At 39.0% G+C, this 26,803-nt stretch overlaps 1 protein-coding gene across 1 annotated transcript; it reads left to right on the top strand.

Annotated features, from left to right (window-relative positions):
- The first annotated feature begins 8,322 nt into the window (after window positions 1-8,322).
- LOC146325244 (CD9 antigen-like) lies at window positions 8,323-25,660 on the top strand. Its single transcript, XM_084721143.1, has 8 exons — window positions 8,323-8,525; window positions 17,440-17,542; window positions 22,739-22,836; window positions 23,318-23,392; window positions 23,482-23,565; window positions 23,665-23,721; window positions 23,833-23,916; window positions 24,283-25,660. Exons 1-8 carry the CDS (start codon window positions 8,457-8,459, stop codon window positions 24,346-24,348), a joined length of 636 nt encoding a protein of 211 aa, XP_084577269.1. The 5' UTR covers window positions 8,323-8,456; the 3' UTR covers window positions 24,349-25,660.
- Window positions 25,661-26,803: the final 1,143 nt, after the last annotated feature.

The raw sequence follows: 26,803 nt of genomic DNA on the forward strand, positions 1-26,803 counted from the left end.
GTGTATAATCCATTCTGTTGATTACATCCCAATCCCTCCATAATGACCACACATCTGGATTACTGACCTGATGTAGGGATGAACACTGTATAAGGGATAAAATGTGACATATGCAGGTGATCTGTTGTATTTATAAACCTACAGACAATTTTCACCCAACTCTGCATTTCTCTTCAGCTCTAGGCCAGTTTTTATTTATTGATCTTTCACCCCTCTGTTTTATTTTTACAGCCTCTAACTTTACTGTTTTGGTTCAGGCTCTGAGCAGCATTCTTTCCAAATGCAAGAGGCAGCTGATAAACCCAGAGTACAATATCTGCTCTGCACCAAACAGCAGACAGACAACGTCAGCAAAGAGCCAGATATTTCCCTCTGGAGCAGAACCAGCGTAGAAAGGAGAGAGAGTATTAGACTTACCATCATCAGGTGGCCAGCACTGCTCAAGATTAATACCAGTGGTGCTCTGCATTTGCTCAGTGTGTAAATAGACAATTTTATGAGGTGATACGCAATTGTGTTCACTGCCCACAAGTTGCAAAAGAAATAAATTAATACAAGTTTTGAAAGGATTACACTACAATTGGTCTCTACACCAATAAGAGCCCCATTAGGAGTTGCAACATTAATCCAAGGGATCATTAGCTGATTAATGGGATAGGACATGAGGAAAAATCAGTTCTGCTACACACAATGGTGTGCTTTTTCCTTGTGAAATAGTTTCATCTTCAGGCCTCTAATAGTTTTCTCAAATCAAAAGAGTCTGATGGGCGAAACCACCTCCAACAGATCTGTTCACAACTCAACATGCTGTAGTGAACTGTCACAAGTAGATTTTTCTTCATTACATTTCACAAGCACTAAAGGTTGTGAACCTCTGGTGTTGTGAACAACCAAACAGCCTAAAATGACAAGACCAGACATTTAATCAGCCTGAGTACCTATGTTTTTTTCCCTCTCTCTTTCTTTAAATATAATGTTATTACCAGTGGCTGTTCTCATCGTTATTCCAGGACAGGGGACAGCAGCCAGTTACTGAGCAGTGTTGACTTCAGAGGAATGCAGGACAGACAAACCAACCATACTTTTCATACTTGTACATCCATCGTGCAGGCTCTCCTCAGGGTGAAGGAATGTCGTTCACACCGTGCAGGTCTGAGAGTCCAGCTCTGCATTTTAAACACAGAGGAAGATGGATTGACTGTGGTGTTCCCAGCACTGTGGAAGAGTTCCTGTCACCTTGGGAAACTGGTGTAAACATAGCTGTGGGAAATGCCTGTGAGCCTGCTGTATGTGCAGAGAAATATAGGGGTCATACATACAGAGGGGTGACAAATTTGGTCCAAAATCTGTCATAGGTGCTCAACTGGGTTAAGATCTGGTGACTGTGAGGGCCACGGCCTTTGATTCACTACATTTTAATGCTCATCAAACTGTTCGGTGACTCTTCTGTCCCTGTATACGGGCAGATATATCACACAGACAATCCACAAACTCCTACACTGACAATAACATAAGGAAATAAGTATTTTGCAAAATATGGCAAAACTACTATGTTGTATGCAGTAGTGGAACGTAACTAAGTATATTTACTGTACTTATGGAAGTACAAATTTGATTGACTTTTACTTTACTTGAGTATTTCCATTTCATGCTGCTTTATACCTATACTCCACTGAATTCCAAGGAAATATTGTAGTTTTAACCCCATGACATTTATCTGGCACCTTTAGTTACTAGTTACTTTAAACATTAAAATATTTACATGCAAAACATATAGAGATTAGGAGATGTGTTTTATTACAAAATAAACTACCTAACAGTGCAGGTTTGAACTGTTGGTTTGACAAAAAAAAGCATTGTGACTTTGGGCTCTGGATAATTGTGAATTTTTACAAGCCAAACAATCAATAGATCAATCGAGAAAATAATCAGTTGTTTAATCCACAATAATGAAGCATACTTACGTACTTTTAAGTAACATTATCTATGCAGGATTTGTACTAGTAGCAGAGAATTTTCACAGTGTGGTATTAGTACCTTTACTTCAGTAAAGGATCTGAATACTTCTTTGACAACTGAGTATTTGTATAGTATACAGTACTCCACTAAAGCACCACATTAGCTGGACTGTCTTTGGTAATTTGCTGGACTAGAATATATTTAAGAACATGCACATATATGCAAAATTTGGCAATTTGGGCTCCTGTATAAAACAGTTAGACAAAACTGGTAATAATACACTCATCTGTCTTCATAATTTGAGTTGATTTTGTTCTTCAGTGCATATTTCCACAAACATCTGTAAGTGATCAAACCACAAATCAACTATCACAGTGAATATGGGGCCTTCAGGGTCTGCTTTGGCCAGCCGGTAATTCAGCCCTTTACACTGCAGATTATCTTTGTGCTACCTTGGGAATGCATATGCCAATAACAGGCAACCACAAAAGATGAGTAGAAGAGTATTTCATCTTCATCAACACACAAATTCTCTCAGTTTACACTGGATCTCTCTGACAAGATTTTGTTAGACTATGCTGCCCACTTGTGGTCAAGTTGACAAGATAAATGTTGGTGCAAGATGAAGACGGAGAAGAAAAGGAGAGTTTGTTTTCTGCTTCTCACTGAAAGTTGAACTTTGCTCCTCTCCTCACATCATCACCCTCCCCAGGTGCCAGACTGTGCTCTCACCCTCACTAATGCTGCTGCTTCACAGATCATACAGAACATGTCATGCTGTTATTCAGCTCTGGGTGCATTGCCAGGAAACCTCATCGCAGCAAGGACGTCTGATCAAAGGTTGTTCCGGGGGTGACCTCAGTTAACCTCTCATTTTGGCAGGAGGAGCTGCAAACAGGCGGTGTGGTTTGTGCAGTATCCTGTTACAAATGACAAGTACTTGCTCATCAAGTGTTTCACTGTATCACATACAAAATACTGGTATGAGAAAAGTAATTTGAAAATACAAGAATACAGTCTATACAAACTAATATTATCATATTTTAGGAATTTAGTAACTGCAATATGGGTCTGACCTTACAGGACCAATAACAAGAAGGGCTGCAACTGATTATTTTCATTGCCAATTAGTTTATTGATTTAACAGTTAGTTGTTTCGTCTATCAAAGGTCCAAAAAAAAAAAGAAAAAAAAAAGAAAAAAACCCCCAAAAGCCCAGGATGACGTCTTAAAATTTATTGTTTTGCTCACAAACCAAAGACATTTGGTTCATTGTCATATTATTATTATTAATTACTCAAACCAATGAATCACATAAAAATGGTTGGCAATTAATTTAATACTAATAAGGAATTAATAAATTAATCGTTGCATCTCTAATTTTTAGTTTTAAACATTCAAAACTTAACTAAAAGTAATAATATGTGGAAAAAAATTACAGTTTTGATGTTGTTTGATGTAAAGGATATCATCAAACTCCACTGGTCTCAGGGGCTGTGTTCAGTTTTAGAATAAAATAAAATGTTAAATAATATTTCAAAAAACGTGAAACACAATCTTAAAGTGTTTTGTTACAAATGACATATTTTTATTTTAAAATAGATATTTTAAACATATCTTATTGAAATATTGCCCACCTCTGGTTTAACTTAACCTGCATGTAAAGAAAGAAAGATGATATTTATTTATTTATTTAGTTACAGACTTTAAAGGGTCAAAGGATGGATTTTCTTCATATGATTTATCTCATCTCTATCACTTTTCATTATTTCCAGGTAATAAATTACACTCCATATATCTTAACAGTTGCTGTCAATGAGCCCCGTAAAAAAATCTAGTAATTTTGAGTTTATCGATAGGGTTAGGGTTAGAGAAATTACATCTCCCAGTACATGAGCAAAGAGCACAGCTGCTCAGGTGAGTTTTCCACAAAATAAATGACCACAGTCAGTGTTTACAGTGGGACCACTAGATGGTGCTATACTAACACAGGTAAGAGTCTCTTTTTAAGGTCTTTTACTAGGTACTTAATGTCATAACTAATCAAATCTGATTATCACAGCTTCATTAATATTGTTTTCACAAACTAAAGCAGCCGAACATTTCTGTTAAGCTTCACCTTCATTATAGATTGTGGCAAAGCGAGACAATCGCTGACCTTCACAGCCCTCAGATATCACAGTCTGTCATCAATAATGACCTCAGAGTTGAGGAAAAGGTCCAGGCCCTGACTGACCCAAACATGGGTGTAACAGATAATAATAACAAGCTATTACTGATCCCACCCTTTCAAGAGAAAAGGAGAAAAACAAGGACTTTGCTCAGGAGATATTCACAGTAACGAACACAGCAGTGTAGAAATTATATCAAATATGGTCACTGTACTATCTGTCTGATAAAAGAACAGAGCTGTTGCCAGGGCAACCCTACGATAGACTTGTTAAGGGGATAGTTCGGACCGGGGTTCTGGGTTTGTAAGAGGTACTTATGGATAGTTGATATTAGCTGATATTGTAGCTATTGATATCAGCTGCAGTAGATGTCGGTCAGCACACCCTCAGTTAATAGAAGCAGAGAAGGGCACCAACACGGAAGCTAACCAATGTCCTACTGTGAACAGGGTAAATCGAGTACATAACCACAAGAATAAATACAATAAAACAAATGCAAACTACAATCAATCAACAAATAAATAAATGCTACTTTACAGTATCTGTGCAATCTTGCTACAAGTTGCTCACCTGAGTGACGGCTGCTGGAACAAAGTTATTTTTGTACTGCTTTGATCTGCACCTTGGGACGAGGAACCTCTGTCCAGAAGGAAGAAGCTGAAATTCACAGTGAACAGGATAGGAATCATCATTTCAAATCAAGCTGGTAATCTGCTGTAACTGCCTGGAGCACAAACTATCCCTTTAAGTATCATGTTGACTTGTAAAATGATCTAGTCAGCTATTTGTTATATATTTGTGAGGGTCATGACCTGCACACATTTTTCTTGTTCACATGTTTGGAGCCACATAGCAACTGAGCCACAAACAGTCCACGACAACCAACCAGCAGGGACACAGCGGTCTTGTCCCAGTGGTCTTATCAGCCATTCCTCTTTTGGTACTGTCCTGGTTTGCATCCAAGCTAAACTTTTTTTTTTCTTTTCTCTCCGTCCTCCTCCACAATTTACTTGATGACTCTCATAGCACAAACATTTGCCACTCTGAGAGAGTTTAAGAGGGTTAACTTTTCAGACAGACACGTGTGAATGGCCACAAAGAGCTGCACGTTGGTTATTATTCACATAAATACATCATCGAAGCATTTGTGTTTTTCTTTCTCCATCATGTCATTCCTGCCTGACTCTTTCTTCCCCCCAGTGTTGCCTCAGCTTGGCAGACCGCTTCGCTCCTCTATAAGGCGATTTTCTGACCACTGCCTAACTTCCCAGTGATAAAATGAACTGCTCGCTGGATGTTCCCTCTGCTCTCCATGGTTGTAGGGAAAATATTTATGTTGAACATGGTGTTGCTGCTGAGTTTCATGCTCCCAGTCACTGATGACACTGAGGGAAGAAATCCAGCAGAGGGGCCATGCTTTCCATTTCATTACTAATAGTAGATTTACTTTGTAAATTCACTTAGGAACAAAAAGTGCATTAGTTTAAAAGAAATCAGTTTGTCACAATTCATCCAACTCAGCAATCAGTTAACTTTGCCAGTACCCGTGGGTAGAAAACTCTTCAAGTAATTTAACTTTACTATAAAAATTATGCTATCACAAACTAAGTGGGCAAAATATCAACACTGTGATTTAGTGTTTAGTTTAGTTTTTTTTCCCAAACTTAAAAACAAAAACAAGTATGATAAAAAAAATAATAAAAAAAGAACACCCTTTAAAATATTGTGTCGAAGAGTCTTTAACTCATCAGTTCAGGACTAAATTTAGTGTCATGGGGAGCAAACAGAAAGAAACAGATATATAATTATTATATTAGCTCCCAGCCCTACTTTTGAGAATTGGTCAACTAATCATGTTGATGAATCAGAACCAGAATTAGCTTTATTGGCCAAGTATGTTCACATATTCAAGGAGTTTCACTCTGGTTTCAATGATTTTATACAGTCATAGACATACAGCTGACAACAAGGACAACAAAACTGAACAAATAAAGGTAAAGAATGGCAAAGAACAATGAATGCCTATAATATACACAACTGCAGTGTGTATGTGAAAAAGGTGTATATGTTATGGACATCAACATAATTAAATGTCTATACAAGTCGAATCACGTGTTTCAGATATAAACTGTGAACAATAAAAATAGTACAAATATATAGATATTGAATAAATATACATGGAGGTGGTGATTATACAGTCACTCCATCTAAACTGATAGGCAACTTCCTGTTTTTTACATATTTGGACACCTTTATTCATTTTCCATAAGAGGTTTATGTTGTCGCCCCAGCGTCTTATTTAAGCAGACAGGAAAGGCTTGGGAAAGGCGATTGTGCTGTTACAGATAGGAAATGCCTCAACACCTTACACCTCAGCATTATAATTTATCTTGCAAAAGGAAATTGAGTAAATCCTGTAATAATGTGATTACAAAATGAAACAGATCTTTCGTAACAGACCGTTTCTGCTTTGCCTGCTGTCTTAATAGTGAGCTACTGTGCAATAATTCTGTCTGCTGGTTCCCATACTTAATATGTGCAAAACTGTGAGATCCTTTACCCAGCTGAAAAATATCTCGAGGTCACACTACTTCACTGACTGCTAACACACACACACACACACACACACACACACACACACACACACACACACACACACACACACACTCACTCACTACATTATTTAATTTATGTTATGTTTTGCCTGTTTTTTGTTGCTTACTTTATGCTTGCTCTTTAATCCTATGATTGCTTTCTTACTTTTGTTCATTTAAGTACTTTTGTTTGGTTGAGGTTGAGGTTGAGTTCCACACCCGTATAAGCTTCTAAGGCTTTTTCTTTTTAAATCTCACCTGCATAATTTGTTCACCATCTTTTTTGTATTTATTGTGTTTCTTCTGGTCTATGTTATTGTATGAAATAAATAGATAAAAATGAAAATCAAGCCAGAAGGGGAAATTGGGTGTTACAGCAGCACAAACACAGAAGTAAGTATTGACTTACAAACTGAATAATTAAGAGCATATAACAGGAGAATAAGAGTAGAATGAAACCGAAACTGTGCAACAGCAGTTAAATTGTGCAATATACCATCTCAAGCAAAGTAACATAGAGATGTGACTAGTAGCAAGTATGGCATAGTGTATAAGGGAAGTATGATACAGTCTGATACAACACTGTAGAGTGAATGTTATATAGCATGATTATATAATTGTGTGTACAGTTATTTCATTGAATTAACCTGTCAGGCAAAATTATGAAAATATCCTACAGCAAAGAATAGTTCAACCACACATAACCCAAAATGTAGACCTGCAAGAATGCAAATGGTCTAACATGAGTTGTGGTAGGGCTGCGTGATATGGCTTATAATAGTTTGAGGCTATTATATGATAGAAAACATACATCTCAATATACACATTTTCTATATCTATATTATAGAGGTTACTGTAAATTCAGGTTGGACCTGTAAGTCCAGAAAATGACATCACTTTTCTTTCTTTAAAACCTGGAATAGACAACATTTATACGCTCTATCACAATATAACCAAATCTAAGACGATATCTAATATCACAATATCAATATAATACTGATCTATTTCCCATTGATAGGTTGTGGTGTGTGATAATACTAATATCACAAAAAATTAAAAAGTAATAATTGACAGAAAGAAAGAAATATATCTTATCTATTACAGTAGATGGGCAAGAAAACAACACTAAACTCTCTCATCAGGTCAGAACATTCTAGGATGTCAGTCATAGTAAATGTGTTGCCAGTTATATACCTATTTCCTAAGTTTTCTTGTTGTTGTAAATTATTTTTTAAGACAGATTTATCACTTAAGGACAACAGGATGTCATGAAGTGACAAACCTGAAGTCAAACGTAAAAAAGAAACACTGGACATACAAACGAAATATGTTAAAAGGTAAATGGTAACATTTTTTGTCGCAGAGAAAACAACACGTCGGCCAAACATTTGCCAAATCCCCATCGTGTAGTCTCGCCCCCCCTTCAGCCCCCCTCTGTATTATTGAAAGGGGCGGTCTGGAAAGAGTTTAAGCGGATCCTGCGGTGTTTTGTGTGCGTGCGTGTGCGTGTGTGTGTGTGTGTGTGTGTGAGAGAGAGAGAGAGAGAGAGAGAGAGAGAGAGAGAGAGAGAGAGAGAGAGAGACAGAGAGAGAGAGGCTGCAGTGACGCTGCTTCTTGATGCACAAGTGTTGTGACCGGGTGGACCGTTATTATTGTCACAGTGTGCGGAGCCGAGACGAGCGTCAGAGCAGTTTGCGGGGATTTAACGCAAAACACAGACACATCCAGCCGAGATGGGGAAGGTGGAAGGAGGAATGAAATGTGTGAAATATCTTTTGTTCGTCTTCAACTTCATTTTCTGGGTAAGTGCATGCGTCCTGTTACGCGTGAATGACCACAGACAGAGCAAGTGCAGCAGCCGCGCAGACTGCTCACCGCACACAGCTAACTTTCACACCCACGTGTTATTTTAGTAACAATCTCAGATTGTGGACACTTTTTACACTCATCCTGCTGCCGGACAACTTGTGTTGCTTTATTTAGTTGCAGTCCGTCCGGCGTGGGTTCACTGTGCGTGGCGCGGAAAGGGTGACAGCCAGAGGTTTTTTAGTTTTGGCTCACCGGGCTCAAATCAGATTTTCCACAGAGGAAAAACCCGCCCCCTTTTTCCCGGGGAAGCGTGTTTTTGAAAGGAAGACTGAATGAAAAGACAGAGAGAGGCAGAGAGATTGAGAGACAGCAGCATGGAAAACAAACTCAGCAGTTGTTGGCTCAGTCCTCAGCGCCACATTCAGCTTCATTAACAAACGCAGAGCTGATTGATAAACTGAACAGTTTCCTGCACCACCCTGATCCTCCAACTCCATCCTCTTTTACGTGTTTAAAAAGCAACACTTGTCCACTCGGGTCAGGAGGAGACACAAAAGAGTCACTTTACTGACGCTGAGCTGTCAGGTGGATGTGAAAGGTGTGTGTGTGTCTGTGTGTGTGTGTGTAGACAGATCATGAGACAAAGGGCCCCTGGGCACACATATGTAAAAGGCCCCATCATCCCTGACATAGGAGCACGACACACAGACTTACTTATTGTTTTGCCTCTTTTTGCAGTGACTTTACATCTCTTTGTAGTCATCTTGTGCTTTTTTGTGGTCATTAAAGTCTATGGATGTTATGCATCTTTATTTTGTCTCTTTTAAAGTCTTTTGTGTCGTTTTCTGGTCATTTTGTATTTTTTGAGGTATTTTGTGTATGTTATCATTTTGTGTTGTGCTGTTTTGTAGTTAAATTTTTTGTTTGTTTATTTTTTTTTGTTTGTTTTTTGTGGTTTTGTGTCTGTCGTTATTTTGTGTCTCTGTCTGGTCATTTTTTGTCTATAATAATTTTGTGTCTCTTTCGTTGTTTTGCTCATTTTTGTAGTCATTTCATGTCTCTTTCTGGTTGTATCGAGTCTCTTAACTGTCATTTTGTGTCTCTGTAGTTATTTTCTGTCTCTTTGTACTGGTTTTACTCCTCTTCTACTCATTCTGAGTCTCGTTGTGGTCACTTGTGTCTATTTTGTTTTGACTTGTGGTTTTGCTGTTTGTTTTTTTGTAAGAGTGTTTGTCTGTGGTCATTTTGTCTGTCCTTGTGCTCATTGTGTGTATCTTTGTAGCAGATTTATCTGTCTTTGAGTGACATTTTTCCAGGTGAAGCCCAGGGCGCCACTTTTGCTTTGGGCCGCTGGGCCTGTGCCCAGTAGGGGTGTTTATTAATTCACCCATGGGTGCATGTGTGTGACTTTCACACATGCTTTGCACGTGTCTTCATAAACCCTGACATCCTCGTTAAATTCAAGCCACAGTGCATGCTGTAAATGAACCCACTCCTTTAAAGTCTATGAGAAATTGCTGGGTAATCTTTGTTTAAAGGTGTACTTTGGCTTATGTGTGCCACCATGCTCCCTCCTCAGAGGGGACGTTCCTGTGTGTGTGTGTGTGTGTGTGTGTGTGTGTGTGTGTGTGTGTGTGTGTGTGTGTGTGTGTGTGAATGAGAGAGAGAGAGATTTTCCAACAAGCATCTGTGGAGTGGATCAGGCGCTGAGTGCAGCGTGAATGGATCCATTGTGACAGCAGGACAATAGCATAACTTCAGTCTGCTGCTCCTGCCTGGCTAAGCAGCGGCACAGCCTGCTGGAGCCGGAACCCTGAACACAGCGGCAGCCCCACCGGTCCCAGCATTAAGTTGTTCTACCTCCACTTCCTCACATCCAGGATGGGTGTGGCTGTCGATGAAATCTCCTTTCGATACATCTGAGTGTGCAGAGAGGTGATGATGAGAGAGATGACATGGAGGTGGAGAAAGAGGATGGAAAAGAGAGAATGCATGTGATTGAAGAGAAAAGGGTCATTGGGAGATTGAGAGGGATATTCATGTGCGTGCGTGCGCGCTCACATGGTGAAAGAGGGACAGTTGGCCTGAAGTTGACCCAGATAAAGATAGGAAATAGATCAGTGTGAGGATAGTGGGATATTCTGTCCATATGTGTATGTTACATGTCATACATCACCACAGAAACTCCTAATCAGATGCTCCTCCACTTTTGGTTTCTTGTTAAGCACAAGTTCTCCAGACTCCCTGCATTCTTTCAGCCACAAATGAGCGATGATCACCCTCAGTTCATAATCAGGTATCACAATCCCAGCCCCCTCTGTTGAGAGATGGTGAGAAGAGTGTGTGATGAAAGCGGGTGGAGGAGGGGTGGATATGTTTCCCTCCAAATCCCCCCCATGAGCCCTGAATGGACATTTAGAGCATTTAGAGGTTGGACAGGCTGAATCTTGTCAACAGATAGAAGCTGTGAGAGACTCATACACTTTAAACATAAAAATGTTTCTACCTGAATGATGAAGACTGTCACACACTTAGTTAATAATCACCTTCGTCTGACAAAACATGGTCATCAATCCTCACTTACAAAGTGTCTTAGAGTTTATAAACCTCTCTGACTTCATGATGTAGTGAGATTCCTGCAGGGCTCCATTACTAAACTGTCATTAATATAACGCAGGCCAGGCTCTTGTATATATTACACTGATAGCTTGCAGCAGAACATCAATACCTTGCTGGCTCGTCTGGCTGGTGTTTGTATGCCATTGTTCACTGACTGCCCTATTTAGTCAAAAATTAAGCCTGAGGTAAACAGTGTGGGGCAAACGTAGAGATGTGTGGGAAAGTTGCAGCTCAAAATGTCTTCCTCACAGATAGTACTCCAGTGTTCTTTCACCTCATTAAAAACAACTGCTGTGACACAATTATTTTGGAATACTATTCGCTTAATGATTAATTCGGGCAGTTCAAGAAGAATGATTAGTAACCCGTCCAGCAGAAAACATCTATCTGCAAAGCTCTTCATCTTGAAATAGCCTCACCAGTGTTTCATTGTTTTCTTTCCAATAGTTGATTTGTTTCAGAGACTCTCTCATTGTGTCTGCAAGTCAAACAACCACACTTTTTATCTTCCAGCCAACACTGAAAGCCACATGAAAGAGATTTTTTTTGTCATTTCTTATTTATTTCCGTAAAGAACAAAAGTTAACCACACAGCTCATCTTCTTTATAGGCATGATGTTCAAGTATGGCTGTGAAGATGGCAGCCCGTATCATTTGGCACAAAAACAGTTTTGAAAGTGCCTCAGAGAATACCTAAAACAAAAACACCAATAATAATAATAGTAATCAGCTAATTACTGCATAGGGACTGTTTAAAGCTTCTGGCATCAAGTCTGGAGCAGAGACACTCTGAATATACTTGTACTTCCTGGATGGGTGACTTATTAAAGGTATGGGTAATAAATTACAGGCATCATGTCACAGCAGGTTAAGTAGGTGCTACAAAGATCAAGCTAAACATGGGAGTAAATAACTACCTTGAAAATTACAAACAGTTCAGAACAGGGTCCGTGTGACTGATGTTAGATTCAGTAGGATGATCGGCAGGAGATAATTTGGTCCTTTGTCAAAAGGTGGTTTAATTGTTGCAGTTACCTGTTTTTGTGTGATACTTCTGTGCAATATGTAATAATGTATTATATTTGTTATTTATATATAAAGGACCACAATTCATGTCTTTGACATTATTGTCTTCAACGACTGAGATGCAGTTTTTCTTGTCAAACGATCTAAATCAAACTAATCTAATAACCAAAGTGAAGAAATATTTTAAAGCATTAAAGTAAGATCAGATAATTTGACTGGATTGACTAGGACTGACAGACTGATGTTTCTATTACAAGAAATTGTTTCATTTTTCACAAAATTTGAAAGTGTGGAGATATCTTTTTAAAATTTTGTCAACTCCCCACAGCCACTACTTTGAAGATGTGACCATCATTTTGAAGATTTCTTGTAACATGCATTGACTTTACAATCAACATTGACACTAAATAAGTCCTACAAACGCACTTGCTAGTGTTGTGGAGGTTGATGTGTGTTACTATGCTCCCCCACCCTGTGGCAGGGTACAATGGGATTTACTCCACCCATAATTATCTCCCTCCTATTTACACTTTCCTTCTGCCCATCGTTTTTAATGTGCGCTTGCATCTGTTTTCCCCAAACACTCGCCAGACAGAAGACTATTTTTGGCCAATTTAAATCCCTCACAAATTACTTCTGGGTTTCAAGTAGTTTACAGTTGTTTTGCTTTCATTCTTTTGTTTTAATTTACACTAAGACTTTTTTTGCTTAAAAAAGAAAGTGCCACAGACAGTCTCTGACCAAGACCACAGCCCTGTGTCAGCTCAGCTCTGTTCCCATGGAAATTCCCCTCACAAAACACTATTTAACTGCACCATTAAAAAGCAGGCCTATGCCTTAAACTGTAAAAGAACCTCAATAAAGCTTCAACAGAGAGATTTCCATTCCCGTCTACAAATATCCAGACATACAAACTATCCTCAGAGGTGTTGGGACAGTAAGAGGACTCAGGGGAACTCTGCTATTCTCACTTCCATCTGTCTTTTAGAGACCTGTACAGGACCTGTAAAGGACACAGGTTGGAGTTTTAACTCAAGATGCGTTTGTGGTCTGAAGAAAAAAGATGATGGCTCCTCTAACAACTTATTCTCTCTTTTCTCTGCCCTCTTTCATTGTGTCTGTCTGTTTCCCCCCCATTGTGCACCACAGCATATAGTCACAGGGAGACAGTGGGTCTTTGTCCTGTGGGTGAGATTGGGAGGGAGCGGGCGGGATGAGGTGGGGTAGAGGAGGGGGACACGTAGAGCACATGGCGATAAGTCGGAGGGCGGGGGGCAGGGGGTTGATTTGGGAGGCAGAGAGGCTGGGAGGGAGGGAGGGAGGGAGGGGTGTGGCTGGTGTCAGACGGGGTAATGATGGCAGACAAAGTGGTGGGGGGTAAAGCAGGGAGGTACACTCTTAGAAATAAAGGTGCTAGCCAGAACCGTACAAGGTTCCTCAGCTTTTCCCCACAGGAAATCCCTTAAATATCCCAGGGGTTTCGTCTAGAACCCACAGAGGAGTTTCTACCAAGAACCCTTTTATATTCCAAGGGTTTCATCTAGAACTCACCCAGGGAGTTCCAAAAATGCTTTCTTTAAATAAGGGTTACACCTGTAACCCTCTTGTCTTATGAGGGTTCCAAAGGGAACAATATGATGAATAAAATGATGAATGTATGAGGGGGTTTCCAGATACATCTACATATAAAAGCACTATTTGAAACATAGATAAACATTTGAATATTTGAGGTTGGGGTACTTTTAACACCCGTGCCTTCAAGAAACAATCTTTCTTCTAAAAAGGCTTCATTGTGTGGAACCCTCAGTCTTCCAAAGAGCCTTTGAAAAGCCCTCTCTTCAAAAAACGGTTCTTCAGAAGCAAGTAACTCTTGGTAGGACCTCAGCCCTTTTGGGAGAACCCTTTTGGAACCCTCATCTCTAAGAGCGGGGTTAATGGGACCTGTGGGATAGTTGGGCTCATGAGTGCCAGAGTTGAGAGAATGTACTTAGCACGTCAGCCACTGACTGCAGTGTTGGATGCACCCCCCTGTTCTTAAATGAGACCTTTCGGCGTGGTATCTGTCCGTGCATCTGGTTTTGAAAAGGCTCTTAAATGTAGCCATAATAGTAATGAGGTTCGGCTGAGCTCTTTTCAACTAACCACCTGCTCCGCCACACAGCATTAGCACAATCTAGCTCTTAGCAACTGTGTATATATCCACACACAATTCAGTGGGCAGCAGTCCTCGCCTCACGCCTCCGATAACACCATTGCACCATCAGGTGTTCTGACAAATACCCGTGTTAAATAGATCCAGAGCCCCTCTCTGCACTACTAATCCAACCTGGTTCAGTAAGTCGACATTTCTACACTACAGCCTTCACTTCACTGTGCTTTATCACTTTGGACCTGCTAATCCTGAAACCCGGAGAGCTCAGCTGTCCCATACATCACCACGCATGACACTAAATCCTCCGTTTGGGAGGAAGCCGGCTTCCCAACACCTGTCCTTTTCTGATGCTTTACAACTGAGCTGCTGGCTTTACTTCAGACCAGCACCATAAAATATAATCTGTGGACCTGGAGTGGAGGAGCAGTGTTTGTAGAGTATAGAGCCAGACAGATCAGCTGACATTATTGGCCCAGTACTGGCCTAGCACAGCTATATTGGTATCAGCATCAGGGCTCAAAATTAACTATTTTCCCCATCAACTGTTGCAAATTGAACAATCATTGTCCCAAACTGAAGTTCTTTTTCATTCTACACAATAAATGTAGTTTAATAATTTTGCTCATTGGTTAAGTTCCTGTTTCTTGTTCATTTATAACTGATCAATAAATCAATCACTGATAGTCGGAAATTTACATACTCACACTTTGAACATATCTCATTGTAAACTAATTTGTATTGATAAAGTTTCTGTACTGTCTGAATATATATATATATATATGTATATATATATATATATATATATATATATATATATATATATATATATATATATATATATATATATATATTTAGGATGTTTGACATGGTCTAAGATGACACCAGGGCACTGAAACAGTAAACTTTCATCAGTATTTTTATTAATTAGAAGTAAGTAACTATAAATAAAAAAAATAAAAAAAATGGACAAAATATGCATGTAGTATATTAAACTTAAATTAAAATGGTGTCAGATATACTTAAAATGCTGCCTATAAGACAAACAAAAAAATAACAGCAATCTGAACTATGTTTGTAGAAACACAAAGGTTTTTAATATTGTTGCACATCAGACAAACACATATGACAATACTGATACAGACCGATATTGCTGTTATAAGCCAATATCAGGTCGATAATAATGGTAGGACGACATATCAGTTGGGCTCCAATTTTTGTTTTTTTATTTTCCAGTTTTGTAGGCAACATTTTATTCTTTTTCTTAATTCAAGTTGGTCTTTTTGTTTTGTTATTTATAACTATAAAAATACCAGTGAAAGTTTACTGTTTCAGTGCCCCAATGTCATTTTGAGATTTTATAAATAGGAAATATCGGCAGATATTAACATGTCAATAGTGTTTTCATTATCAGGCCCTTTGCCAGATATTGTTAGGCACTCTAGAATAATAAAAATAATACAATACCTACAATAGGTATGATATACACATACTATATTGTGGCAAAAAGCAACAAAACCGTTAAACAACATGAGTGAATAAAATCTATCAACAGATGATACAGGTTCTTTTAGCCTGAAGCTAACTAAGGGGCATTTACATTCATTTGAATGTTGATTAATGCACACTGTCCTTTATAAATAAGTTAAAAAAAATTTTTTACTCCCTAATATTAGTATATCACCCCATAAATCCAGTATCGGTCAGGCTCTGTTGTAGAGTTTGAGAGAACAAGGATGAGATACAGAGGAATGAAAGAGAAATTGCAGGAACAGACACAAGGAGAGTCGATTTGATAAACAAGAGGTCACAAAGTAAAATTAAGACACAGACATGGAGCAGTTTGTTTGTGCCTGAACTTGGCAACAGGGTTTGTTTCTCTAAATAAATTCACTTAACACAGCTCGAGGACATAGAAACAGTCACACAAACAACAGTCTACCTAGATTCTGAGATCTAGGGCACAGAGGCCATGTGACAGACACTCTGAATTACTCTCCATTTAGACAAATCATTTTATTTCTCTGCACACATACACACACACATAGACACGCTGTTGTTTTTAAGCTTGGCTCAGAAGGTTTTTAGACTGGATTATCCTCAATGGATCATGGACTCAGATCAATACTGAGAGGTTTTAATGATCACTGTCAGACGTGCACCCACCACAAACTCTGCCCTCGAGAGCATCTCATAAAAAGATGTATTTACTTCAAGTTCTTCTGACCACTAAGACAATAAAAGTTTTTTGCTGTAGTCAAAGTATGATTTCCTTCAATGTATACTGATGGTGGTTAGATGAGGGAAAGTATGAGCAACATGTAACCACATTTCCAAACAAACAGGAGAGCCTGTTAAAGCTCAAGGTGCCACATTGCTGCCGACAGCCAAGCAGATCATTTTCTCCCTACAGGGAGCCAAAAATGGTGTGTTTCAGAGTTACATAAGTTACACTTTGTTGGGACCCATCGATTTAGAAAGCAGACAGATATTCAGACCCATTGTTTTGACACAAAATATAAAATTTTTTAGCCAAACTAACTGTTAAAATAATACTTGTGTTGAATTAGTGCAAAGGGTGGAGGGCCAGAGTGGAAACTCCACGGCACCGTTTGCTTTATTTATGTGGAAAATCACATTTAGGGAGAGCAAAAGAACAAGCCCTCTGAAGGCCTGAAAAACATGCACTTCCACTGTTGTGCTTTTGATGAAAAGGGCGTTGTTTTTGTAATGAATGCTGAAACTAATTTACAGCAGTGATGTCAGATCTAAAGCTAGGAGAGAAATGATAAAAGACAGATTCCTCATTATGAAATATGTAACAGAACATTGATTTACTGACTTTATTTTGTCTGCAACCACGTGCACTTTTAACGATTATTGCTACTTTAACCAGAGGGAGCATGAGGGACGACTAGTCAGGGAGGACAGTTGGTATTTATTAGTGTTCGGTTACAATTAAAGCCTGCATACACATGAGTCTCGACGGTGCATGACGGTGCACCAGTTGTCTACAGAGGTCCTTTATTTGTCAGAGTTTTCCATGCTTTTTTTCTGAAATAAGTGGTGAAGTTAAAAGTTATTGCAAGTCTTTCTGTCCTCTGTCTCTGCAGTTGATGGGGTCCTTCGTTCTGGCAGTGGGACTGTGGCTGCGTTTTGATCCTGAAACAGTGTCTCTGCTCAATGGTGATAAGGCTCCAGACACCTTCTTCATTGGTGAGTATCGTAGCACACCTCAGCGAATCTCCACAGCCAATGCACACACAATGCAGGTGTGTCACAATATGCTGTATCACACTCAACACAAGGCCAGTGATTCAGTACATGTTTTTTTTTAATTAAAACATCATCAGGTTTACAGTTCATCACCAGTGTGATATTTGACAAAGCCAATGACAGAATGTGCAAACACACTGCACTGAAAATGAAACATCTACAGAGTTATTGTTTTTTATTGCAGACAACAAGGACATAGTTAAGTTGTAAAAGAACTTCAAACTTTATAAAACGGAAAAGTTTCCTCTCCTAAATAAAAGCCGAGAGCTTCAAGAGGCATAATCTCTTACACACTAATTGTTCACTGTGTGATGTTTGGGGTTCCTCCAACATCCACTTTAACAAAGTGCGTCTCCCAGCACAGGAAAGGAGGATTTTCAGGAGTTTTAACTGATTTGGAAGAATATCTGGGAAATTATCTATACCAAGAAATATGATAAATGATAAAATAGAAATGTTCACTGTTTGACCAAGTATGTCATTGATATTTGTTAAAAACATCTTTGTAAACATTTATATTTATAGTAATAACAGTAAACACATGCCCGACCCTTGTATATTCTTGCACTTACTACAAAACTTTGATAGATCTGGGACTATTTTATTGCCACTCACTGTTTTATCTTAAATGTAGTTCTTTTGGTCCATTAGTGGTAAAACAGTTGTATGAGCTACATATCATCCTACTCTTCAATTTTAACACCAAATCAGTCTTCTATTCTGTTTAATAATTTTAGCTGTATTTTCCTTCACTGTCCCAGAGAGTGATCCATAGAATCGAGTTGCTGATTTTGTCCTCGCTATAATGAATATTTGTTTCAAAGAGGAAATTGCTCCACAGTATCAGGACCGTTTGAGAATGGATATAGACCAACCATAGTTGTGTAACTGTAAGTACGTAAAAAAAAGGATGGCTGGGATATTATGCTTATCTTTGAGCTAATCAAAAGTCAAGACTAAATTGTTTTCTGCAATGTTTCCCAGTGTCTTAATGCCTTTATCAGACCATACACAGGAAGAATTCTCCTCTAGACCAGGGGGAAATCTGGATCAGAGTATGGGGCGTCAGTTGGGGTGTAGTTTAGTCCAAGCCATCTATTTTCCTAGTTAGCCTCCAAACTTTGAGAGTGTTTTGTTGAAGAAAATTACCGTCAACAGTGCAGGCTTCATTTAAAATCTGTTGAAGTGCTGCTGTTGTTGTTGTTGTTGCAAGAAATTATATATTATGTTTTTCTGTTTTTGTTTTTCAGTTTTTTTTTCACAATTCTTACATTTGTATCTTTATTCGTATTTTGCTGATGGATGAAGGAAAGTCCAGCTGTTTCAATCAAAAGTATCAGCAATTAGACCTTTATTCTGACTGATATTAGGAATGGAAAATTTTAATGTATGCCACATTCTCTATTCTATATTATTCTGTTCTATTTTTGCAGTGTTGAAACTGTAACATCATTACACCATTGTGTCTTCAAAATCAAATAATGAATTTTACAAATTGTGACATTCTACTGTAGTCTATATAAAGTGGCATTTATCTCATTTAGATATGGCATAGTATAGTATATTTGCACTTTTTCTTTCAAGTTCAGTGCTGTCCAGTTTATCACACTCAGCCATCCTCACCATATCTAAAGTACCCTACTTACAATGTAAGATGTTATTTTTCACCATCTAACTGGTGCAGCCACAAGGAACATTCAGCCTGGTCTTACAAAATTGTTGCAGGCAATCAGAGGTGGGGAGAAGCTAAGTACAAACACTTTGTTACTGTGTGTGTAGATTTTTCAGGTACCTGTACTTAACTGAGTATTTATTTTTAGATACTTTTTAATACAAATATCTGTACTTTCTACTCCTTACATTTTCAAAGCAGCTTCATTACTTTAGTTTTAATCAATTTGAGGGGAATTATGGATTATTTCTTTCCCAATATCAAGACTGATATTGACTTCAACCTAAGTGGGGGAAACAATATCACATAGAAAAGACAAATTCTTGATATATCCATGGGTGCATATCACACAATGACAGGCGTTACAAGATGTGAAAGACATCACAAAACATAAAAGACCTAACAAGGCTCAAAAGACATAAACAAGTTGCAAATTAAGTAAGACGAAAAATATATAATGACCAAAAAGACGTAACAAGATGAAAAGCTTGGTAAAAGACGCAAGAGACAAATAGGGGTGTTTTTTTCTTTAATACTTTGAGTACATTTCACAGCCTGTACTTTTTCACTTTTGTTACAGCACAGAAGTTGAATCAGTACCTCTACTTTTACTGAAGTAATCTTTTACACAAGTATCTGTACTTCTACTTGAGTAAAGAATGTGTGTACCTTTCCCACCTCTGCAGGCGATCATAGTGATAACAGTTGGGTTTTATATTTCCAATTACTGACTTTTCTACATTGAGACATTATCTTTTCGAGTGAGAATTGCAAAGCATCTAAGTATCCATTTTTCCGCCACCCCTACATGTACCGCATACATGTCAAAGTATTTCTGTCAGTTAGGAGAAGAGGGTCTTTAAAATTGTTTACGTTTCAGTACAACTCCCTTAGCTTGTAAATAAATGTCTGTCTCAATGTTAGAGGGGTTAATGCCAAGATGTCTCACCCCATGCACATACACACACACACACACACACACACACACACACACACAGGAATTGCGTGTAAGGAAAAGGTAGTCACTGCTTCTACGCAAGTCAGTCCTTCTCTAGTAGTTTGATGGGCGTCCCAATACCAAGTTTACCACATGTGGATAAATGTCTCAGTTTGATTTGATGTGATTACATTCACAGTGGAGATTGGTGTGAATAACAGAAAATGGCTGTAATACATAGAGCATAAATGCTTGAGAGAAAACACATGGCTGCTTACCACCTCTCAGTCAGTCACCCTGCTCAGATGGAAAGAGAGACGGAGGAGGGGAGAGACTGAGTGCGAGGACAGGCACATGGAAGAGGACAATCATAGAAACAGATGGACTTCCATGGCAAAGATCTGAAGGAAAAACAAAATGGGACATCAAATGAAATGACAGCGCAGGATGGGAAAGAGAAGGAGGTGTTTAGTTGTCCTATTTAGGATTACTCCTCTCCTACGCAGCAATCTGTGTGTTACTTATGATAATGTCAGTTATTTTAAAAGTCTCCAGACTAAACTCTTCTCCACCCGTTGATGTTTTATTTACCTTTCTGAAAACTGTTTAGGGCTTCTAAGGTTTTGTAATGGTAGACAAGTGTTGCACAGTTACTGTCTTACAAAAGTCTATAATACCGTAAAGATATTTCATCACTCCTTCCTGTGTGTGTCACAGGTGTCCATGTGGTTTGACTGGGGAGTGGTGGCTTCTCTCAGGTCCTCTTAGAGTATAGTGCTACACATGGCTTTGACAGTGAGAGTGTCGTCCCCACAGACATGGCTAAGAGCACTCAGCAGTTGCCATGCCGTGTTCCCGTTGTGTCAAGCCCACAAAACAACTAATCTTTTCTTTCTACTGTGAAATTACTCCGGACGAGGCTCAAGTTCATGTTACTTTATTTGTATCTGTCGGTAGATTTGGTTTGCAGTAGAAGACAAGGCATCCGTCTTGACACACAGTTTACAGGCTAAAAATTGGCGATTATCAATACACAAACATCCAAATAAATAACCCCTAGAATAAGTGAGACAAAAAATAAAATGTGGGTAAAAACAAATAAATTAATAAATATATTTGTAAATAAATAATCATTGCTTCTATAGCATCTGTGCAATGTTGTGACAACTTGTTCATCTGAATAATGGCTGCTGGATCAAAGCTATCTTTAACCGCTTTATTACACAGATGCTGGATTCTGATTGGTTGATTAAGGCATTCTAAGGTCTGTTATTTCTGAATGGCAGACCACTGGGTCGTGTCTAGAGGGGAACACTACATTTACAAGATTTGCAAAACTCTCAAGAGAATTGTGTTAGTCTCATCTTAATATGCTGTGACTTGCTACTACTACTTAACTGGCTTGTACTCATTGCTTCAACAATATGTCCTTGTTATTGCCAGAAAGCCTTTCTGGTGTTGTGAAATGGTCTATTTTCACCGTAATCCATGATCTTTTCCTAAACCAAGGCTTACCAAAGTCGTTTTTCTTCCTAAACCTGGGTTAAGCTGTGACTCACAAATCAGCCTAGATTTTCTGTTCTTCAAAGATTTTTTTCCAAACCATGACACAACAGAAAAAGAGATAAAGGGAAAACCAATTTTGTGTCCTGCCCAAAACCAGGTAGAGAATTAGTGTCTCTTTGAGTTTGTGACTGCAGCAGCATCACTCGTCACCAGCTGATCAGTACGCCAGCTGATCATTTGACGTCTTCGGCTCCCAAACAACAAAAGAACTGACGCACCTAACTCGATTATTGTATCTCATCACAACGGGATCCTATCCTATCCTTCCCACCTTCCCACCTGAGCCCACAGCACCTGGGGGTTGAGGAGTTCTCTCTCACCCGGTCCTCCACAGAGCTGTCACTTAGCAACAGACCCCACCTGTACGAGTGCATTGGTGGTGGAACCCATCTGTTGTTGAATTCCTCCCTGCAGACCTACACATGATCTGCGTTTCCTAATGAGAGGGTTAATGGGAGATCTAAGAGGACGTGAAGTGTCCCACTTACAGTGCTCCCATATTTGCAGAGCATTTTGTATGAGGACACTGAATAAAAGTGGATCCATTCCTAAAAAAGGATCTGACAAAGTACAGATAACCTTGCTGGCATTTGCTCAGCTGACCACAGAAATAGCACAGTCTGAAATCTTAATGCCACTGTCTGAGCTGTGTTTGGCAGTGTACGGTGTGACTGTTCAACTTACATTCATAGCTCTGTGCTGCCTCCTGCTGGTGACTCTGTAAATTAAAATTACCCGATGAACAAGGTGGGAGCTGAGCGTGTTAGCAGAGATGTAGACGGGAGTCGAACCACAGAGGCTCAATGAATGTGCCTTTTTAGGCTGATATATCTCAGTTTTAATGAATAGAATATATCAAAGTAAAATTTGCCTCATGACTAAAGGTCTGTTTCACCTGCATTTTTTTGTTGTACCACTGAATCAGTGCATGTTATAACTTTCTTTTCCTCTGTTCCACCAGGAGTGTATATCCTGATAGGTGCTGGCAGTCTGGTGATGCTGGTTGGTTTCTTCGGCTGCTGTGGAGCTGTTCGGGAATCTCAGTGCCTGCTGGGTTCAGTGAGTACAAATTCATAGAAAAACAAGAGCAAAAAAATCTGAATAAAATATTTTATTGATCCCTGGGGGGGTTATTGGGTCACATTACAATGAGTATTTAAGCAGAGAGAAATTATAGAAAACAGAAAATTTAAAAAAGATATGTAAAAATATTAGATATTATATTATGTAATGTACTACAATATTGAGCAAAAGTGAAATAACAATAATAATTCATCAAATACATGCATTTTACTTACAAATATGTAAAAATCTGCATTATACTACAATATATAGCAAAATAATAATATAACAAAAATAAGAAATACGTAAAAATATGTGCATTATACTGTAATATATAAATGTTTTTGTCCTGGAATTTTCAACAAAATTGTAAATAGGTGGAGAATACATTTAAGCAGACATATATTTCACCAACAACCTATTTACAAGTACCATACCTTCACTGTCATCTGGATTTTTTTTTTTTTTTTTTTCTCAGTTCTTTGCCTGCCTGCTTATCATCTTTGGTGCTGAGGTTGCAGCGGGGGTGTTTGGATTCCTAAACAAAGACAAGGTACATTTATGAATTTACAGTTTGAGTAGTGCAATGAGAGTGATGAATACCAATGAAACCATGTCGTTCACTTGTCCTCTCCCACACAGATTATTGAAGACGTTCAGAACTTCTACTCAACAACCTACAATGAAAACAATAACAGCACATTGATCATGTCATACCAGAAAGTAGTAAGTAAAAATAAAATAGTAAGGGTAACATTATGTTCTTAATGCAGCAAAATGTATACTGAAAGCTGTTTGCTTTGTTGTTTCTCTTCCCACTTTCAGCTGAACTGTTGTGGAACCATAGCCAGCCCATGCCCTGATGCCAAACCAGATACCAAGGTAAGATCTGTCACCAGCACCAGACTCAGGGCGGAAATTAAATTCTGCCCCTTTGTTGTCTAACGAATGACTCATGCTTAACACTGCTTGACTCTTATCTTGGGTCTGCAGGACTGTGAGACAGGCATCAAGGACTTCTTCAACAGCAAACTCTACATCATTGGGTACGTGGGCATCGGCATCGCTGGAGTCATGGTGAGTCTGAGTCTGAGAAGAAAACACACACAAATACACTCTGTGGTGAGAGACATTATGTTTTTGTCCATCCATCCCATTCTTGTCAACATAATATCACAAGAACGCCTCAGATTTCTTCAAAACTGGCACAAAGGTCCACTTGGACTCATTCATGAACTGATTAGGCTTTGGAGTTCAAAGGCCAGAATTGTACACAAATATCTAAAAGGATACAGCATGTGTCACTACATATATGATATGAGTTTGGACAGACATGGACGTAAACTGCTATTTGACTGGTTTGTGAAAACATAGAACCACTAGGCAGTTACTCTAGTTTCGTGAATAAGAATGACTGCTAAAAATCTGTTTTCCTCTCAACAGATCATTGGGATGATCTTCAGTATGGTGCTCTGTTGTGCAATTCGCAACAGCAGGGAGGTCATCTAAACTGGATCCCTAATTTCTACCCCCCCACCACTCCTGTACCCAGCCCAGAAAGACTGTACAGCCTTCAGATCAAATGTCAACCTCTGTCCAACAACCATCCAGAGACCCAGGATATAGACCATATTCAAAAAATTCCTTTCTACTATGGTGCTCAGCCCAACTCCCCTGCCCCAGTCCTCCACTATTTTCTCTACATTTTCCTTCCTTTATTTTTTGTCACAAGCAAAGTTGCAAACATTACCTTTCATAACATTGTGATAACTCTTAAACTATTTGAATTTCCAGTGGGAACAGTATAATTTCTGATGTTGACCTGACAATCTTTCAGTTTGTTGTTTTTCCTCATGGCCATTTGGCCACCACTACAAATTTTAACTCACATACTGTCGCAGTGGTGTCAATGCTTTTTCACACAACCTTGACACTGACCCCTCGGCTGTGGGAAACTTTAGCCAGAGAGAGCAATCTGAGGTGAAAACAGCTGAGTTTGCTTATCTGTGCACACAAATGACCACACACACGTGAACGTGCACAAACACACAAGCACAGCAATGTTGTGTTATGTGAGACCACAGCCTTAAAAAAAGGTTGTAGGGAATTCTGATTGGTGGAATCAGAGTGGGGTGTCCAGAGAGGGAATGGCCAGTGCATGTTTCGAGAATGTATCTGGTGTGCAGAACCAGCGCTCTTACTTACACGCAGACAGAGTATAAACTGTACAATCAACACAGATTGACCATAAGAAAAATCTGCAGTGATATTTAAGGATAGGTTCAGCATTTGGGGAAATATCCTTATTCACTTTCTTGGTGAAAGTTAGAGCAGAAGATTGACAGCACTCTTATGTCTGTACAGTAAATGTGAAGCTACAGCCATCTGGTGAGATTTGCATGGCACAAAGACTAGGAATGATCAAATATCTAGCCTGTCTCTGTTCACAGGAACCAATATTTTTTTTCCCCAGGATGACAGAGGCATGACCCACTTTACTCTGCCTCTGATTGGCTTGCCCTGATATTCTTAACCTAACCCTAACCAGTCCCACTCCTCATGTTTAAATCTGCCCAACTCAAATGACCCAAACCAACAAAGGCAACTAGCCAATCAGAGTCAGAGTAGGGCGGGGCATGACTCAGCTCTTCTGGGAGAAATCGTGCTCACAGGAAAGATGGATTTTGTAACCATAAGACCTGGGAAGATTTAGCTATTTTTGGAACGTGCCAGTCTTGCTCTTTCACCTGTTTGTGGCCTGTATGCTAAGGTAAGCTAGCCAGCTGCTGGCTGTAGCTTCATATTTACCTTTAGACATAAGAGTGGTTCTTTTTCTCATCTTACTTTCTGCAAGAAAGTCAATGAGCTGTATTTCCCCAAATGTCAAACTGTTTCTTTAAACAACTAAATCACACCAAGTAAGTTTCAAGACTTTTCGGTTACACTTTGTTTGAAGGGGTGTACATAAGGCTGGCATGACACTGACTGAATGACACCAGTCATAAACATTCATAAACTCCTTTATTAGGTACTGACCATTTTTGCTCAGCCTCAGACAAAGAGGATTTTATGTCAAGCCCAGGTAAGACCGAGACTTTCTGGTGACTTCCTGCTTCAAACGTAACCAGTAACTTGACTAACTTGACTATTTCCTGTTACCAGCTGTCACCCCTCCCTGCCCTGTCTCAGTTAGGTAGTTTTGACTACAACATTGTCATTCATGTTCATGATAGTGTCATGTCAGTCATATGTACACACCTTCAAACAAAGTGTTACTGTGTTTTCTATCAAACAGGAATTAATGGAAACTGCGTGGGGTTGCAGGACAAGGACATCCAACAATCTAAAACCGGATTCCCTACATTTGAAAATGGTCTGCAAAAACGTAAAGTATACGTGATTTATAGTTAAGGAGCTAAACCTTGCAGACATACTGGTATAGTTGTGGTAAAAAAAAAAAAATTAAAAAGCCTCACACCCAGCTGAACTAAATTCCCTCTTTGTACCAAGGGAAAAATTCCTCGTTTGTTTGAGTGACCAAGTGACATCTATACCAGTTTCTAAAATATGTTCTGTTACATAACAGTACTCGAGTCTCTGTTGACTGTACATCAAGAAGTTCATGTCGACATGTTTACAGGCTAAATATATAGTAGCCAGTCAACTGAGAATAGGCACTGGGGCTGTAACGTTCAGTTATCCAAGCCGGATCTTTGATCTTTTCCCACTTCCATCTTTTTCCCCTCTGTGCCTTATAAGTACTTCACCCCACAACAAAACCAAAACTGAGAATCAACCCCTGTATCCCCCCACCTCAACCTGGAACCACTAACAATTATCCAGGTGAAATAAGGCCACTGTTAATTCTGTAGGGTTCATTCCAAGTGTCAGGACTCTGTTATGTAAATATGTGTGAGTTTTCTTCTAGTTGTACATTATTTGTGGCTGATGTGATACTATTTAA

Source organism: Lutjanus erythropterus, chromosome 6, assembly GCF_056507025.1.
Source record: "Lutjanus erythropterus isolate fLutEry1 chromosome 6, fLutEry1.hap2, whole genome shotgun sequence".
NCBI classification, from domain to species: Eukaryota; Metazoa; Chordata; class Actinopteri; order Lutjaniformes; family Lutjanidae; genus Lutjanus; species Lutjanus erythropterus.